We start from the raw sequence: 20,415 nt of genomic DNA on the forward strand, positions 1-20,415 counted from the left end.
GAATTAACTAGAAAAAGTGGTACAACTAGGGATTAAGAAAAATATTCTGAATAAAAAGGAAGCTAAATATCTTATACCAGAGGCCTGTCGCACACCCATAATATATGCATTACCAAAATTACACAAGAATAAAGAGAAACCACCACCTAGACCAATTGTTAATGGAATTGATTACCTTACTGCCAGACAAGGCCAATATGTTGATTTTTATTTGCAACCACTAGTACAACAGATCAAATCCTTTCTCAAGGATACGAAACATATTTTACAACTTTTAGAGGACCTCAAAAAAGAAGAAGGCCCGTTTATAATGGTGACCATAGATGTATCTTCACTTTACACCATCATCGAACATCATCAAGCATGTGAAGCCACCAAATGGGCCCTCAGACATCTATCTACTCTTTCATGCAAACAGCACAAATATCTTGTTAAGTGTCTTGACTTCTGCCTTTAAAAACAGCTATTTTTGGTACAATAACATCTATTATCTACAGAAAACCGGAGTAGCCATGGGGGCAAAATTTGCACCAAGTGTCGCAAATCTTTTCATGTCCCAATGGGAAGAAGATAGCGTATACCGGAATCGACCCAAGGAATTCACTCTTTACAAACCATACATAGATGACATCATTATTCTATGTAAAGGAGACAAAACTAAGCTTATAGATTACATTAACTCCCTTAACCAGAACAACAGAAATATAACACTTACAAGTGATATCAGCGAAGAAGCAATCTCCTTTCTGGATCTCGAGATTGTACAATCCAACAACACACTAACTACCAAAGCTCATTTTAAAAGTGTGGACCGTAATAGTTATATCCCGACCACCAGCTGCCATCATAAAAACTGGATATTCAACATCCCCAAAGGGCAATTTATAAGATTGAGGCTTAACTGCACATTTATTTCCGATTACCAAGAACAAGCAATTAGTATGGGTCGCAGATTTACTGACAAAGGCTATGATAAACTACACATAGAAAACACCATTAGAGAGGTCAAGACAAGACACTTGAAAGAGAGACGTTGATGAAAGACAAGGTTAACAGTAACACACAAATTGTACAAGTACCGCTAATCCTAGACTATAATGCACAATACAAAAAAGTAGAAAAGATCATATGGAAACACTGGCACATCTTACAAACAGATGTGCACCTCAAAAAGATATTACCGGATCAGCCAAAATTTGTTTATAAAAAAGCTTCCACCATCAGAGATCAATTGGTTTAAAGTATAGTAGATCCTCCTAAAAAAACTTTTACATTCTTTACGGGTAAAGGATTCTACCTGTGCAAGAGATGCTATGCCTGCACCAAAACCAAAATGCCCAAAGGTAAAAGAACAGATTTCACTGCTAACAGTAATGCTAAAACTTTTAAAATCAATCAATTCATCAGCTGTAACACAGAAGGATCAGTATACGCTCTTGAATGTAGCTGCGGCCTCCAGTACGTAGGCCGTACTAAGAGATTGCTCAGAATACGGTTAAAAGAGCATGTACAAAATATGTGTAAGGGTTTTGATAAACATAGTGTATCAAAACATTGTGACCTGGTACACAACAGAGATCCCACACACTTAAAAGTCTACCGCTTTGGAGTGGTTAATGCCAACATAAGAAACATTGGAGAGGCGACCACAAGGTTAGAACCCTGAGTCAACAAGAATTGAAATGGATTTTTTTAATGAATACTTTTCATCCGTTCGGCCTAAACATAGAATTTGATCTTAATTGCTTTCTCAATAACTTTTAACAGATCAATATTTTACATATTCTCCAGTAACTTATTTTTGATGCCCCCCTTGATTGTTTGTTCCATCTTTCATTTTTGCATCTACGATTCATGTAGCATCCTCCTTTAGACACCTCTCACCATATATATTTTTTTTCCTCCTTTGCCTCACCCAGTCTTAATATGGAAATAATTAAGTATTTTCTTATCACACTCCATTAATGAATTTACAGGCATGAATACCCATACCACCATCTATTCCATTCATTTTGTTAGTCACTTTTTAACCACATAACTTTTTATTCGATTCCATTTCATTTTGTACTATTTCACTTCCTGGCACATTCCACTGTTGGTATACCCCATGTTCTTTTTTCTCCCTTTTACAGTATTTATGATCTACTTCCATCTTACCTTTGTTTTTCATGCCATTTATGCGGTATATATATATATATATATATATATTTTAATTTTACCTACATATTATTTACCTACTTAATTTTACTTTTTATTCACCTCTTTATAATATTACTAAGTTTTAGTATGGCTGCTCTGCATGATGATATGTTTTTATTTATATTTTTTTATTATTACAGTGGGTGCGTACGTCACTTCCTTTGATGCGCAGAGCCCCCCTTGTTTTTGTTCATTATTTTTTATCTCAAGTTTGGATTGAATATGCGATACGGTAATATGTGGTCCCCTTTTCGTCCTGGTCCATTTATTTATATATTTGGTGGCTTTCACTACATTGTTATTCTGAAGCAGTTTTACATCAGGCACCCAAGGGGTTAATTTACCGTTTTCTTCACATCCCATCTCATACTTTTTTGTCCTTGTAACGCCATTGTTCGGGCTTATATGGCATCACTTTGCATCACAGTCTTATATAGTGATCTACCTAGGATAACCAGTATGTCCCTTAATTCATTCCTTGAAGACACCTATTAGGGCTCTGCTACAAAAAAATGGCGGCGGCAGACATCCGCACTTATCAATTACTAGTCTTTTATTACCATCGTTCAGGCAATTCTGGCACCTATGTGTATATTTTTACATGAGTAGTCCTTCTAATTAGTTGTATAGCCGTTTTTGCCTGCAAATGTCCCCTCTGGCATCTTTACTAAGGTCCTGCTCCAGAAATATGGCGGCGCTCGGCACTCGCACTCGATCCTCTATTGCCACCCCCACCACATAAATGCGTCTCTCACACTGCCTCTGTTATCCAGGTAGATGCGTATTTGCACGTGTACCCAGGATTAATTACTATCACCAGCACCTTATGTTTTGATCTAGCATAATATATCATCGTCACAAGGATCACAAATGAAGAGACCTGAGTGTCTAATCCCTGCACCATGCACTTTAATTGAATAAATGAACTTATCATCACTGCGTTTTTCTGCATCATAGCATAAGTGCTACCTTTTTGGACTATTTTGCACTTATAATTACACTTTTATATTTCCTCTAGTCAATTATTTGTTTTTGATATTTCTGCCAGCAATATCACTTTGCATGCATTCATAGCACCTTTAATATCATTTTATGTATTAATTTTACTATGTATTAACGTCTTATCTCCTTGCACCAGGCATTTTTTACAGCTCTTGTCACTTTGGTAATATTAAGACTTTGCACTGCCCTTTAGTATTTTACTACTGCACAATTATATTTATTTGTTCTTCATTAATTACATATCCGTATACTTTGTATATTTTGTATGAGAAGGTTTATATATCAGTTTTGTTTACATCTTTATACATTGAGTTCCATGCTTTGAGATTTCTGCTAAATTTTTTACCCATCCGTCCATGCTTTGAGATTTCTGCTGATTTTTTTACCCATTTTTATCTTAGAGGTAGCGCAGCACTACCCCACACCTCTTATTTTCTTGTAGTTTAAGGATATAACTATCAGTGCTAGCTGCCACCTCCCTCCCTTTTGTTTTATTCCTCCATCCTAGACACCCCTTCCTATAACAGCGCAAGAGTCCCTCCTTGTTAGTAATTTTATTTTGTTCGGGTTTAGGTGTTTATGTATTATGGTATTAATAATAATAATTAATTTCATATTTTAGGAGTTATTTATTATTATTTATGAATTATTACATATTTTTTATTTGTGAAAATTTTTAGTTATTTGTGTATTTATTTATTCATATATTATTCCTATTGAATTTTTAAATTTTTTTATTTGAGCAGAAAATCGTGTAAAAACGCGAGACAAAAACATGCGAATTACGCGTATCTATTAGTTTGCTATGGGAATAAAAACGCATCAAAAACACTCACATCTGCCCAATTTGAGCTACAGAACAAGCTCCAGAACTTTTTTGAGCTTCAGGCATTTGGCTTTAGGCGACATGGGGGTGCAAATGGGGTCTTAGGGCTCACACCAGCAAACTATCCTAAACATTTGGCTGTTGGTGGCTGTTGGTGTGCGCTGTAAGACACGCTGTTAATGCACTCATCCCGATGCATCACACCGTTTACTTATTTTTTACAGAAATTTAATAAACTCTGAAACTTAAATGAGTTTTCATTACAGTTTAATTCACTGCAGTGGTGTTGCAATGTGGTGGTTCGCATCATAAACCATTGCGCTGAAAAAAAAGTAGTACTTGCAGTACTTTTGCCAGCCAACACTACAGCAACACTGTGGTATTAACTAACACCATTGGAAACAAGGCCTTTTGCCTTCTCTATACATTGGGGCTGCACTGGCCGCTACTTCTGCCAAGAAGGCCCCATTGAATAAAACGTGCTCTTAAACAGTCTCCTCTAGATTCAGTTTTTCAGGCAGGTGGCAAGCTTGTAAAGGCAATTCAATAGATCAGTGTTGTTACAAGACTTGTATTGGAGTTTATAATTCCAATAATTGCACTGGCTACCAAAATAAGTGGGTACAAATCTGACAACTGCCACTAATACCTGCAGCAGTTTGCACACAGAGTGTGCAACAGTGTTTAGACCATCAGCAAGAATCTACTGATTTTTGCTAGCAGCCTCCCCTGGCTACATACTAACTCCCATATGAATGTAGCCTAATGCAACCTCCAAGTCACAGTTTCAAGTTTTGCTTCATAATTCACACAATAAACACTACTATTAATAATTGCAACAGGTGTTTCAGATGACAGATCCTAAAAAGATAAAGCTGCTGTTGCAATGAAACCAAAGAAAGGAAGAAAAAGTTGTTGTCAGCGTCAAACATTCAGGAGTTTCCTTCTACTTTTTCAGAAACATTAAACAAGATATGCGATTGTTCCTTAACCTTCCTAGCGGTATTCCCGAGCGTGACTCGGGGTTACATTTTAGAGCCAAAAGCGATAACCCCGAGCCACACTCGGGGTACCGCTAGGAAGATCGCCGGATCCTGGAAGAGGTTTTACTTACCTTTTCTCCGGGATCCAGCGATGTATGCGGGCAGTATGCGGCGGCGTAGCTTCCTCCCGATCGTCTGTCAGCCCCGGCTTCCGTCTCTGGCGACGTGACGTCCACCGGGGGGTGGAACCGGCGGCAAATTCAAAATGTATAACACACAAACACACTGATACACTGTAATCCTATTGGATTATATTCCCTAAATAAAATAAATTGACCTTTGATTGCCCCCCAGTGCTTTCTCCATTGCACTTCCTGCATTATTCCTATACATTGTATCTGGATCATTGCAGAGCAACAATGGCCTCAAACAAGCGCGCGCAACATCAAAAGCGATGTATGACCTGCTGGGCGAGAGCGACAGCAATCCCAAATCGCATGCAGAGTGGAGTGACAGCGATTCATGGGGAAGCTTGTCATCCGACGCTGAAAGTGAGTTCAGTGATGATGCTGTGACTGTGCCGAGCGATGTGCATACTTGGTGCGTGATCGACTGCGGTACGGAGCATGTAGCGCCCCCAAGGTTCCCGTTTACCGGAGCACCTGGTCTCAAAGTCGATGTTGAGGAGGATAACCCCTTGGTGTATCTGCAACTTTTTTTGACTGATGAGGTTATCGAAAAAATTGTTGTGGAGACCAATCGGTACCAGGAACAACAAGCCGCAGCACATCGGCGGTTTTCAAGGAGCAGGATGTGGGAACACGTTACCAGTGCGGATATCTGGAAATTCCTTGGCCTAATTATTCTGCAGGGAGTGGTGGGGAAACCCCTGCAGAAGTGGTATTGGACCACAAACAAATTATTGGCCCCACTTTTTTTTTGGTACATGTCGGAGTACAAATTTTCCCTTATTATGAGATATTTGCACTTTGCCAATAATGAGGATTTTGATGAGACTTCTCATCCGGCTCCGAAGCTGAAAAAGATCTGGGACATTTACCAATTAATTTTGAAAAATTTCCAGGAGTCCTATGTCCCAGAAAGAGACATTTGCATAGACGAAAGTCTTATGGCATATAAAGGGAGACTTAGCTGCATCCAATATATTGCATCCAAGCGAGCACGCTTTGGAATCAAATCTTTTATGCTGTGTGAATCCAGCTCTGGCTATATTTGGAACTCGGTCCTATATACTGGGAGAGGAACCAAGTTCAACCAAAGGTTCAGCAGCTATGGGATGGCAACTGCTTCTGTTCTGATGCTGATTGATCCTCTGCTGGATCAGGGGTATTGTGTCACTACAGACAATTTTTATACGTCCCCAGAACTGTTTGAGTTCCTTCTACAGCATAAGACGGATGCGTATGGGACCGTCAGAGCAAACCGGCGTGACATGCCCCCCAGCTTTGCCAACAAAAAACTCAAGCCCGGAGAGTTAGTTGCCTGGAAGAAAGGAAAAATGTTGGCACTTAGATGGCACAACAAAAAAGATGTCTGCCTGATGAGCACCATCCATAACACCGCCACTGTCATGGTCCATACAAAAGGGAGAAAAGATGTTCTGAAACCGCAACTGGTCCTGGATTATAACAACACCATGGGAGGTGTGGACAGAGCTGACCAGGCCATGACTTTCTATCCAGCAATGCGGAAACAGCAGAAAAAATATTATAAAAAAATATTCAGACACCTCCTGGAGCAGTGTTTGTGGAATGCCTTCATTCTCCTAAAAAAGAAAAGTGACAAGCCTGTGATCCATGCGGACTTTGTGTGGAAAATTGCTGAGCTCATTTTTCTCAGGCACCAGACACCAACAGTAAGTCGATCCGGACGCCGTGCTGCTGGTGTTGTGAACCCCGAACGACTGACCGGTCGTCATTTTATGGACCACATTCCGCCGACGGAGAAGAAGTCTGCACCCACAAGGATGTGTGTGGTGTGCTGTTCCAAGCACGACGACACCGGGTGGAAAATAAGAAAGGAAACGCGGTACTACTGTCCAGAATGTGATGTTGGACTTTGCGCTGTACCCTGTTTCAAAGTTATCCACACCCGGGACGTTTATTGAAGCAGTATGACAAGTAATATTGCATCCTTTTTGGGAAAAAAAAAATATATTGCATCCTTGTTTGACAAAAAAAAAATGTCAGTGTTTTTGATTACATGATTTACTATAATTTATTGAATAAAAAGTGTTATTTTTTGAAAAAAAAAAGTGTTATTATTATATTATTATTTTATAGTTATTTATTATATTATAATTTAGGATTTTGTGTTTCAAACTTTATCATACTCGAGATGTTATAAAGAAGAACACACGGTAAAAAAAAATCATATGTAAATAGTTGGTTTGGGCTGCTCATTCTCAAGAATTGCAAGCAAAATAATAGTACCGCTTTCAGCACCTAAAATTCGAAAGAATCATACCGCCAGGGAGGTTAATGGGCAACAGTTCCAATTTGGTACACATTTTCTTTTCTCCTCATTCACATTCACTCCAAATTGCTGGGGCTACTTGCAAACTGGGGTTGAGAACCCTACTGTCCTACAGATAACCAGTCTCAGATAGATTTTTGTAGTTGTTCTTGTAAAATGCATATGGCTTACATATTTGCAGCCATTTTGCAGTGGTTGAAATACGTTTCTCATTCCTTCCCTTGTTTGGCATTACAGAGTATGAATTTGGAGCAGAAGGTGTCCATGGCCAAGACGAACACTAGTGCCACCCTTAAAGATGCCAATGCAAAGCTTGCCGAAGTACAGGAAGCCCTACAGAAAGCCAAACAAGATGTTGCCCGGCAACTGAGGGACTACCAGGACCTCATGAACGTCAAACTGGCTCTGGATATTGAGATTGCGACCTATAATAAATTGCTGGAGGGAGAAGAGCTCAGGTAAGATCCTAGGATATGTATCTTCTAAAATCATCCTTAAAGTGGACCTTCACCTGAAAATGAAAGTAATCATCATCCTCTCCTCCCCCCTAGCCTGTTCCTGTTACCTTTTTTAGTATTACTTGCTTCCACTTCCTTAATCCTTGCCTAGCCAAGGATGATATCCATTTGTAGTTGATTTTGTATTTTTTTTAACTTTTCTTTACCATAGCTGGGTAAATATCCTCTTCAGAGAAGTATCTTCCCAAGTCCTGTGCTGGATCAATAATAAAAAATGCATTAAGTAATTTTGAGTAGTATGATGTTAAAGTAGAGCATATGTAGTAAGCAGAGCATATGCATATAGCATTTTTTTTTCTTTTTTCATTTTCCCATGAGAGGGTGCTAGAAAAGTTATATCTTTTTGGTATTGCAATGGTCAGATCGCTCCACCAGATTTTCAGGCTCTGCCCACAACATAGATTCCACCTGCTGGCATACTGTCAACACTAAACTATTCAACAGCTTACACTATAATTTGCACAACATCAGGATCACCATCTTGAATTCCAACTTTTCTTCCACATTGCAACATGGCAGAGGTCAGTTGCACTGATTTATAAAAAAAACTTTAAGTCCTCAATATCTATCAGAGGATTTTAGAGTAACAACGATGGATGACATATATATATATGGGGCAGATCATTTCTCATACTGCAGTGCCTGCACACTAAAAGGGTGTCCATGCGATTCTGCTAGCTGACATAGTAAAGTTACCCTGTGTATATATATAAATTTAGCAAAATGCAATAGTTATTCTAACCTAAGTAAATTCATATTTAAATCCAGGTCCCTGCCATAGGAGTGTGCAGAGGGTGTGCTAGAGCCCACCCTAATCACTCTGCGGTGGCAATTCCCCCTCTGTGCTGTGCCAATTTCCCCTACTACCCAGGCTTCTCCTGTGTTGCACCCCCCCCCCCCCACACACACACACACTGCAGTGCTGCTGGCTTCCCTCCTTTCCTCTCTTCTCACCCCGGCTGCTGTGGGGGATATTTCAGGATGGAGAGTGGGGGAAAGGGCTAATCAATATTTTATTTACCGACCCCTTCCTTTTCTAAATGAACACAGTGAGTAATCATAACTGAAGCATAGTAATCTGTGTTTACTATGCTTCAGGTCGTGAATGAACAGGAAGCCGCTCAACACAGAGCACTTTTCCTATTCATTCACTTTCCAGTGCAGCTGAGGCTGCAGAGAAAGGCATGTGTGCTTGAGCTTTGGGGTGCACACCCTTGTGCAATGGGCTGCCACACCTATGGTACCTGCATTACATATTTAGCATTTTTCCAGGGCTATTTTAGTCAATGAGGAATTCAATTGCGCTGGGTGAGGTGTGGAGCTGAAATCCAACTGGCTTCTAAATTCAACACAGACGCTTTATTTTCAGACGTTTGTAATACACAAGACCCATAGTGTTAAATCGTTCATGATCTGTTTTTTTTTTTTTTTTCATCAGTGAAGTCTTCTCTCTATTTTGTTTTTCAGGCTGAACTCTCCTCCAGTTGTAAATTTCCATTGTGAAACTGGTAGGTTTCTTTACTAACTAAATGAACATTGCTATATACACTATATTACCAAACAAATTGGGACACCTGCCTTTACTCGCACATGAACTTTAATGGCATTCCAATCTTAGTCCGTAGGGTTCAATATTGAGTTGGCCCACCCTTTGCAGCTATAACAGCTTCAACTCTTCTGGGAAGGCTGTCCACAAGGTTTAGGAGTGTGTCTATGGGAAAGTTTGACCATTTTCCCAGAAAAGCATTTGTGAGGTCAGGCACTGATGAGGACAGGAAGGCTTGACTTGCAGTCTCCGCTCAAATTCATCCCAAAGGTGTTCTATTGGGTTGAGGTCAGGACTCTGTGCAGGTCAGTCAAGTTCCTCCACCCCAAACTCGCTCATCCATGTCTTTATGGACCTTGCTTTGTGCACTGGTGTGCAGTCATGTTGGAAACGGAAAGGGCCACCCCCCAAACTGTTCCTAAAAATGGGAAACATGAAATTGTCCAAAATGTCTTGGCATGCTGACGCCTTAAGATTTCCCCTTCCTGGAACTAAGGGGCCAAGCCCAACCCCTGAAACACAACCCCACACCATAATCCCCCCTCCACCAAATGATTTAGACCAGTGCACAAAGCAAGATCCATAAAGACATGGATGAGCGAGTTTGAGGTGGGGAAACTTGACTAGCCTGACCTCAACCCAATAGAACACCTTTGGGATGACTTAGAGCCTGGACTGCGAGCGAGGCCTTCTCGCTAACATCAGTGTCTGACCTCACGAATGCTCTTCTGGAAACATTCTCAAAATGGTTCCTGCACTATTTTTCTGTAATTTCATTGTGACTTGCATTGACTTCTGTTAAATGAAGTCACAAGTTTTAATTAAATCGCCAATCCAAATCGCACTGATCTGCAGCTTTAAAGTGGCACTGAAGTAGTACGATTTCAAAGCCGCACTGGTGTGAACCAGGGCAGGGGTGTAACTACAGGGGTTGCAGGGATTGCAATTGCAACCGGCCCCATGCTCCAGGGGGCCTGTGCGGCTCCCCTGTTCACCTGGATAGGAGGGGCAGCAGGGGCAGCATGTAGAGAAATCTCTGTCCTCCTTTTTCCCCCTGTAGCTGCAGGAGGAAATGGAGGAGATTGGTTCCTCTGTATGCTGCCCCCGCCACTCCTCCTATCCAGTTCACTTGTGTTCTGCTGTCTCTGGGCCCCTGTGTGCTCCCCTGGTCCCCCCGTCCACTGTGCTGCCCCCCCCCCACTGTGCTCCCTCCCCTCTCCTGCCGGGTGCTGCAGGGGTGTGTCACAATAGATAACCAGGAAGGGGTCGGTAAATATGTAATTTACCAGCTCACTCCTTTTCTGAATGAACAGAGTCATAGTCAGTGACATTGTAAAAAAATAAAATAAAATGATAAAAAATTATACAATTAAAATACCAAAAAATAAAAAACTACTGACACCAGTGGGTGAACTTCCAGGATCGCAAAGGTCACACTTGTGACTGGGCCCTGGCATTCCACCACTGTGGGGAGGCCCCAAGATGGCAGGAAGGGGGGGCCCACTGCAGAAGGGTCCTGCTGCGGGACTGTAATAAAGGGCCCCGCAATGAGAGTAAAGGGCCCCAGGATCAGTGGAAAGAGCCCTAGGCTTGAAGAGAAGGGTCCCGGCCAGGGGTCGGGGGGCCCTTCATGGTTTCTTGCACCGGGGCCCTGAAGGTTCTAGTTACGCCTCTGAACCAGGGCTTAAGTAAAACTGTGCTTTGCCCATGTAACAGTAAAGGCCCCTTTCACAAGAAGGGTCCAATCAGGTTCGCCTGCCAGTTTTTCAGGCAAACCTGAAAGGACCCCCATTTACTCCTATGGACCGAGGGGTGTAAACGGATGCAATATGTGTATGTGCTGGTAGGGAGGGAAATGAAAGCAAGCTTTTTGCTTTGCCCTGCAAATTGCTTTTAATTGTTGTTTTGCTTTGCAAGTTTGTTTTCGAAAACTTATTGAAAGACATTCAGTTTAAATTCATCTTTCACTTACTGACAGCCTCAGTACATGGATGGGGAGCAAAGTATGTGGCCTGAAACACACTAAGTGGGCTGTTTATAAAAAAAAAAATACAACATAGCTGTTTGAATGTCACAGCATTCGAATAACCTTCACAAATAATCCACATAATGTGTCTAATATATTTTCCATGATTTTCAGCTCCACCTAGTGATCTTAATGCAGTATTTTCCTGGAACATCTCATCCAGGTAAATACCATGTAATGGCCACTAGATGAAGCTGCCGATCATAGGAAATTAGGCACATTACATTATTTGGGATGGCTGTGCAAATGCTGTGGCATTTGTGGAGCTATTTTTTTTTTTTTTTAAAAAGAGACACCATAGTCTTATGTCCCTGACCTAGAGAAAACACACAACAATCAAGAAAAAAGACTGCTAGCAAATAGTAGATTTTTTTTCTTAATTAAATATTTGAATTTGAGTTTTTTTCCCTAAACCAGTAACATAAGGTTTTCTTTTCTACTTTGCAGAAGTGCGGCGGCCGTCCAGATCTCGGAACAGTTCTTGGAGTGTGCACAGCAATACATCTGATTACTAAGTGATGTCTATTTTAGTGAATCTTCCCCTATTTTTTTTTTTTTTACAATATTTCTCCACATAGCTGCCATATTCAATGCAAGCATTTTGTTATGTTAGGGAAATTTTTGAGAAGACTAAATTTATACAGATGCCTTAAACAGAAAAACATGTCTTTTAAATAAACACAGAAGCACATTCTACCTGCATCCCATTACATCCCAGTATTGATTACGCATACTAGATAATTCGTATTAATAGGAGTAGGGTAGAAATAACTGAAATTCAATTTTGAAATGTGTGTACTGTATTATACTTTAAGGAGGCACATATCTAGAGAAAATACACACCTTTTGGTCTAACTGCAGCCCCAAAGGGAGGTTGCTCAGAATGACGAGAAAGAGGCTGCAGACACACTCAGAGGTCCTTTGAAAGAAGCAAAACTCCCATATTTTCGTTTTGTCTGGTAGCTTGCAATTGGAAGCATTTAGTGTCCATTCACACTAGTCCGACTTGTCAGGCGACTTGGTCAGCCTGACAAGTCACGCACTGTCGAGGTCCATTGACTGGTACAGGAGCCGTTCTAATAGGAGCGACACAAGTCGCTCCGACTTAGAAAAAGGGCCCTGTACTACTTCGGGGCGACCTGGAGCGACTTCCATAGACATTCATTTTATGAAGTCTGTGCAAGTTGTGCCGAAGTCGCGCTGCACGTGACTTCACAGGTCGCCCCCTAAGTCGGAGCGTCGTAGTGTGAACCGAGCCTTACTATCTTTGTTTATCATTTGTGGTCTTTAAAGTAGAACTACAGGCAAAACATTTTTTTCCTTTTGGATAGAGGGTCATAACCACTGTCAGATTTTTTTTTTCACCATCTGTGTCTCATCGGGGAGCTATCCCTTCACTTCCTGTCGCATAGCCAGACTGGAAGTGAGAGGAAATCCCTGCAAATTAAAGGAATTCCTTGGGGGATCCACAGGTCACTAGAACTAGTGTCCCTATTGGAAGATGTCCCCCTCTATGACTTTTCTGGGGACAACCCAAAATTTGGGATTTTCTTTTACTTTCACTTTTATTTCAAATAGTTTTTATTGGGTTTTTCAAAAAAAGACATGAATTAGAAAACACGCTCTCGGACGCAGCCGCAGAGCCAGAATGAACGATGTTTGGAAAAAAAGAATAATCATGAATAACACGATCAACAAACGTACATACAAGCGGTCATGGGTTACAGCTATATACCAACGTAGGCAGGACAACGGTAATCAACAGGTAAGTAAGTAAGAAACAATTGTACCACAAATGTCAAAGGAGAGGGGGTTAAGTACTCATACCGGTCTGAAGGTGGAGGGATGTGTAGATGGAATGAGGGGAAAAGGAGAGGGGAGAGGGGGGGGGGAGGCTCTGCTCTATGGATGGTGGTTCCAGAAGGGGGAGGACTGAGGCTTCCCGGGAGGGGGACCTGAGGTGGAAGCGGCAGCGGGGGGGATCCAGTCCGCCACTGCCACCAAGGGCTCCAGGTGGTGTCAAAGGTTTTGAGGGAGGAGGTTCGCAAGGCTAATAGGTGTTCGTAGTGGCCATTAAGGTGGATTTGGGTGATCACCTCCTTTTACTTTCACTTTTAATGATAATGGTAAACAGGACAAATCAAGAGAGACAAGTCAGGACAAAACAAGAGGGTGAATCTTACCAACGGGGACACAGCAATAAAAAGGGATAAGTGTTCCAATCCCTCTCCATACCATCCAAAACTAAAAAACAAGGATTTGCTTTTAGTTATACTTTAATTTCAAAATCTCCTCACCATAATTCAAGCTCCAACAGATGCATTTAGCTGTTATATGACATTTTAAAGAAGTTACAAGTTAGGCTTCTTATCATGGATTCTGAAAGAGTGGATTTGAAAATCACAAAATTTCTGTCTCTTTTCAAGCCTCACTAGCAAAAAAAAGATCTAAAACCTGTGGTCCTGTGACATAAGCTCTGTTCCTTTTTTGCACACATGGGAGGTGGATTCACTCCTCAGGTGTCCACATCTCTGCTTGACTTGAACACTTCATATTGGCTATCCAGTAGTGTATTTTATTCAAGAATCAGACTGGAGTTTAAACACACGCACACACATAAAAAGATTCCTGACAACCGAGCATACTTGTAATAGAATGCAACAATCTCCCTAGAAGCTACAATATCTTAGTACACAGGAGGCCGTTTATTACATTTGTATATTTAATATCCCTAGGCAGACACTGCATAGAAATGTGTACAACAAAACCATACATAAGATAAGAAAAATAAATATCTACAGAAATTGGCTGGAAGATAAAACAGGAGAAAACACAATCAATCAAATGGTCGCAGGGTTAGAAAGTATTTACCGTATATACTCGAGTATAAGCCGACCCGAGTATAAGCCGAGACCCCTACTTTTACCACAAAAAGATGGGAAAAATCATTGACTCGAGTATAAGCCTAGGGTGAGAATGCAGGGCGGCGGGCATGGTGCAGGAGAATGCAGGGTGACTGGCATGGTGCAGGAGAATGCAGGGTACTGGCATGGTGCAGGAGAATGCAGGGTACTGGCATGGTGCAGGAGAATGCAGGGTACTGGCATGGTGCAGGAGAATGCAGGGTACTGGCATGGTGCAGGAGAATGCAGGGTGACTGGCATGGTGCAGGAGAATGCAGGGTGACTGGCATGGTGCAGGAGAATGCAGGGTGACTGGCATAGTGCAGGAGAATGCAGGGTGACTGGCATGGTGCAGGAGAATGCAGGGTGACTGGCATGGTGCAGGAGATTGCAGGGTGACTGGCATGGTGCAGGAGATTGCAGGGTACTGGCATGGTGCAGGAGATTGCAGGGTACTGGCATGGTGCAGGAGATTGCAGGGTACTGGCATGGTGCAGGAGATTGCAGGGTACTGGCATGGTACTAGAGGATCCGGGGTTGTGGGCATACTACAGGAGATGCAGTGCTGTGGACATGGTACATGTGGACCATGCCCGCAGCACTGCATCCCTCGTAGTGTGCCCGCAGCCCATGGCAGGTAGTGAAGCTGTTTCACTTACCTGTTCCAGAGGCGCCTTCATTTTAAAAATGGCGCCGCCCGGCGCCGACACGTCATTGCGCACGCGCCGCCGCCGCTCGTATACTTTCGGCTATTCCCGGCCTCTCCCGAGCGGCGCCGGGAATAGCCGAAATTACACGAGCGGCGGCGGCGCGTGCGCGATAACATGTATGCGACGGGCGGCGCCATTTTTAAACCTTAAACCCGTCGGAGAGGACATTTTTTTCCTTGACTCGAGTATAAGCCGAGGGGGACGTTTTCAGCACAAAAAAATGTGCTGAAAAACTCGGCTTATACTCGAGTATATACGGTATATGATGCTCGACAGATACACCATTATTGCCAACTGTTCTAACTATATCTATATTTCCACGTGACAAGGTTTTACAGTCCAAAAACCAATATTTTGTTGAACAGAATGAAATTACGATTTGATAGAGAAAAACAGAAATAATTTTTACAGTTTACACTGGAAGGTCTGTAATGTTCCTGAATACATTCAATGGAAAAATACGTAAATGTTCATTTTTAGGCAGCTCAATATTTAGAAGTATGGATGTGGGGCAGACTCTAACCCTTGGTGTTTCTCCTCTGAAGGTAGTACCTCACCTGTTGTAAGAAGAGTTCTTGTCCCGTGAAACAACCATAGCTTGTATGGACCAGCTAGTTCTGAAGGACAGGTTGAAGTTAGAATTTCCGACAGGACCTCATTATCTAGACTGCAGTCATCCCTGTCAGGAGAAGACAAGAGAATCTGGCAGGCTGGTTGTACCCAAGTTGATCGATCAATCAACTTGGTACATTCAGACTGCCCATTAAGGGTTCTGATCTCGGCTGGTTCCTGCTAAAGTTATAGATTGAGAATATTTGGGATACTTGGTATAATACTACACATTGAATTATTAACATAATTAACAAATCACAGAATTTTGTAAAAATTATTAATGTGCTTTTTTTCTACAATTAACCCATATTATATGTGATAAACAGTTACCAGTAATAATATTACAAGCTTTTATTATTTTGTCATATTGTATCATCTGCTTTAGCCGAATCCAGAACTTTTTAGCTAGGCGACATCACAGTAAGGGTTTGTTCACACTTGATAAAATTTCTAACGGTTAGCAAATGCTCCTATAGCTTTAGTATGGGCGTTAGACTGGAATTTTACAAGCGTTAATGACGAGTTAAAAATGCTCCTCAAGTTCCTGAAGTGTTTGATGAGCGTTAGGGCACAATAAAACCGCTCCACAAATGCCTATTCCGTTATAGGCAGTAAACAAATCCTAATGCCCCGAAATCGCACCGCAACTGCCCACCAGATCGTTTGTAAAAGTTTTATTATAGACTTGAATAAGAGGCTTCAAACACCTCCTGACTCGACATGAGGCTTCAATTGTGAAGCTAAGTGAAGCGACGCTAACGCTTTGAGGTTTTGATAGTGTGAACAGCACTGTGTGTTGTCTATTGTATCATTTGCATAGGTGCCTCAGGTTAACACCTCTCAAATGCCTGTTTTTAGCGTCAGAGTGAACTTAGCCTAAAGCATACTATGTGCGACAGACTTATGAAAGTAAAATAATGCAAAATAATATAGGGGGAGGCAATCCTTGGCAAGCAGTCAAATATCAACCTTCAGTTAATCGCTATAGATTTGCTCCATCACTGCCCTGTGCACTTTTTCTCTGAACAGGTACAATGCTGTATATTTCATTTATGTCTATATTTGCATTTTATGTTCTTTTATTTTAATTATACTTACATTTGCTTTCAGACAAAAAAGAAAGACTTTGTTTAAAAGCTTCTGTTTTCTTTTGTGTCCTCTTTTTTCCTATTTGGTCTAAGGTGATTAAACAACCTGTTAAAAGAAATAACTTTTTATGTTACTCTAGATTTATTTGGCAAATCATAAACCGAAATTAACCAATGCAAGTAGTTAAAGTAGAACTATAGGCAAAACAATTATTTATTTTATTTTTTCATTTTGGATATAGCAAGGGAGGGTTATAACCCATGTCAGATTTTTATTCGCCATCTGTGTTGAGATTTTCCTTCACTTCCTGTCCCATAACCAAACAGGATTGAGAGATAATCCCTACAAATTAGGGGAATTCCTTGGAGACCCCCAGGTCACCAGAAGCTGTGTCCCCATTGGAAGATTTCTCTTCTATTACTTTTCTGAGGACAACCCAAAATTTGGAATTTTCTTTTACTTTCACTTTCAATGATAATGGTAAACAGGACAAATAGAGAGGGTGAATCTTCTTAACGGGGGGCACAGACAGCAATACAAACCTGACAGGGGTTCTAATCCCTCTCACTGCCTTTAGTTATACTTTTAACTTAACCACTTCAAGACCAAGAATATTTCTGACACTGGTTGTTTACAAGCTAAAATTAGTATTTTTTACTAGAAAATTATTTAGAACCCCCAAACATTATGTATAATTTTTTAGCAGAGACCCTAGAGAAAAAAATGCACTACAGTATTTTATGTCACATGGTATTTGCGCAGTGGTCTTTCAAATGCAATTATTTTGGAAAAAATACACTTCGCTGAAAAAAAACCGAAACATTAAAGTTAGCCAATTTTTTTTTTTGTATATTGTAAAAGATAATGTTACACTGAGTAAATAGATACCTAACAAGTTACACTTTAAAGATGCATGCAACACAGTTTAGTATGCTTCAGTTTTCAATGAACAGAGTGAGCAAGTTTGTTCATCTATAAAAGGAGGTGCCGGTAATTTAATTATTTAATACCCCCCTCCCCCACTCTCCATCCTGAAATATCGCCCGCAGCAGCTGGGGGAAGAGGTGGGAAGCCAGCAGCACTTTGAGGTGGGGCAGTAAGGGGAATTGGTACTGCGCATAGTGATTAGGGTGTGCACACCCCCTGCACACACCTATGATCAGGTTACCTCTGATCCATCATGTTTAGGTCCAGAAAAACAGAAAAGGGATGCAGTCCCTTTTAGTTTTTCCAGACTTTGACGAACTCGGCCACAAGGACACAAGGCCATTTACATAAGCCTACCTATAGCATACCTATAGCCTACCTATAGAGCTGCATGGAGCTTCCATTCAGGTCCATTTGAAAAACTGAAAGGCGGACCTGATCAAAAAGCCCATGGGAAAGGCACCTTAGTTGTGTCTGTCTTTCTCTTAGCATGCTGCATATTTGTGTGCTTTGAGCAAGTGCAATAAACAATCAATGTGTGACAAGGGCCCCTACCCGACAACCCTGGGCGGTGCTTGTGGGGGACTGCAGTAAGGGGGCTTATCGGAATCTAAAAACCCCCTTTAACAAGGGGGGCCCAAGATCACACCCCCACCCTATTTCAATGAGTATGGGGTACATTGTATTCCTACCAACTCACCCAGAAGAGTGTCAAAAATAATTAAAATAGTACACAGGTTTTTGAAAAAGTCCTTTATTAAAATGAAGAATATCCCCCGGGGCCTGATGGGACAGTGACATTAAAAGGGGGTGGGGTCTCCGGATGACATCACCTGGTGGCCACGCCCCATAGCTATATGAGAGATGGCAAACACCGGAGCTAACACAACAGCGGAAGCTAGCGTCTGGAGAAGACATTGGTGGAGGGAGAACTGGCAGAGGAACTAGAGGAAGAAGACAGCGGAGGGAGAAGAAGGGGAGGAAGAACCAGAGGGAGAAGACATTAGCTGGTCCCCCCCCCCCCCCGTTCCTTACCTGCCTGGCTGCATGCTCAGATAAGGGTCCAGTATGGATTTCAGGGGGGACTCCACGCCGTTTAAAAAAAAAAAAAATTGGAATGGTCTAGTATGGTAATGGGGGAACCTCACTCTGTTTTATTTATTTAGTTTTATTTTGGCGTGGGGTTCCCTATAAGTCTTACCAGACTCAAAGGGCCTTGTATGGTGTTGGGGGGGGACCCCACACCGTTTTTTAAAACATTTTGGCGTGGCGTTCCACTTCAAGATCCTCAGAGTACAAGTCGCATGCCACAAGCCAGATCAGTTAAGATGGATCATCTGACTTTAATCCGACTTATTGAATGGGCTAAAAACAGGCCAAAGTCGGACCTTTTTTCAAAGTCGGACCGATTTGTGTTGGACCAGTTAAGACGGCTGTCATAGGGAACTATTGATATATACACGTCATGCGACATGTACTCTCAAAGTCAGAGCGCATGTTGCATCAGTGTGAACTGGGCCTTAGATGTGGTAAGACATATGGTACCCCTTTTTACATTTACATGTATACATAATTTCACTGGGGGTACTATGGGCAACCACTGGTGACTTCTCCAGGACAAAGTAGCCAGCATACTTCTGCATTGGCATTCTGCCTTCTTTCAAGTAACCCCAATTACCTGGAGCAGGGCAAAAGTAGAGGCAGATTTCCAGTAAATTATTTTTGCTTTTTTTTATTATAATATGTAGAGCCATAGCTCAAATACCTGCAAAAGCATTTTTTTTGTTTCTTTTTGAGCTGCAGTGTGCATATGAGCCTTTGGACTTTGAACATATTTCATTTGAATGCACCTGGAATGTATTTAGCTGATTAAAATTGGTTAAAAAGTTAATTTTGCCACGAAATGATGTACCTGTATGTCATTCTGCTTCAAGTGGTTGTACCGGAGTGATGCCTGCAGCTGCAGTTTTTTTAGAGCCCGACGGTCAGCTTCCACCAGGAGGCCCGAGCAACCAGCAGGCACGACCGCTGGCTGGCCGGAAACCCGAATAAATCCGAAATCGGCTTTGATGGGGTCTTGGCTCTAGTAATCCGGAAGCGACGTCATGACATCACTTTCGGTTTATCGGAGCCTTAAAGGCGCCAAATTTAAAAAAAAAAATGTCAGTATTCAAAACAGGCAAACTTGGCATTTTGAATGCTTTCTAAGTGAAAAGGAAGGATTTGGGGTCCCTTTAGAAAATATAGTAAAAAATACCTGACATGTAATGATTGCTGTCAGAGATGTTTACAATCCTTGTGACACCAATAAAAGTGATAAAAAAAATGTAAAGGGACAATGTAAAAATAAAAAAAAAGTGAATGCATAGGTAAGTTGCGCCTGTAAATGTAAACCACACGTGAGGTATCATCACAATCGTTGAAGTGAGGGCAATAATTCCAGCAAAAGACCTCCTCTGTAACTCTAAAATGGTAACTGTTAACCACTTTACCACCGGAGGATTTTGCTGTCTTACGTCCAGGCCACTTTTTGCGATTCGGCACTGTGAGACTTGTACTGACAATTGCGCGGTCATGC

General features: G+C 41.6%; 1 protein-coding gene across 1 annotated transcript in view; it reads left to right on the forward strand.

The window, feature by feature from the left end:
- Nucleotides 1-12,111, forward strand: part of LOC309548213 (keratin, type II cytoskeletal 80-like) — a gene marked incomplete at its 3' end in the record, with an annotated part of 72,670 nt that extends 60,559 nt beyond the window's left edge. Inside the window, exons 7-9 of the mRNA XM_082248167.1 lie at nucleotides 7,744-7,964; nucleotides 9,492-9,532; nucleotides 12,044-12,111. Of these exons, the coding sequence (XP_082104293.1) occupies nucleotides 7,744-7,964; nucleotides 9,492-9,532; nucleotides 12,044-12,111 (330 nt within the window). The remainder of the gene's footprint in view (nucleotides 1-7,743; nucleotides 7,965-9,491; nucleotides 9,533-12,043) is intronic.
- Between the last annotated feature and the right edge of the window lie 8,304 nt (nucleotides 12,112-20,415).

The sequence above is a fragment of the Pelophylax lessonae genome (assembly GCF_965119305.1).
Source record: "Pelophylax lessonae genome assembly, chromosome: 2".
NCBI classification, from domain to species: domain Eukaryota; kingdom Metazoa; phylum Chordata; class Amphibia; order Anura; family Ranidae; genus Pelophylax; species Pelophylax lessonae.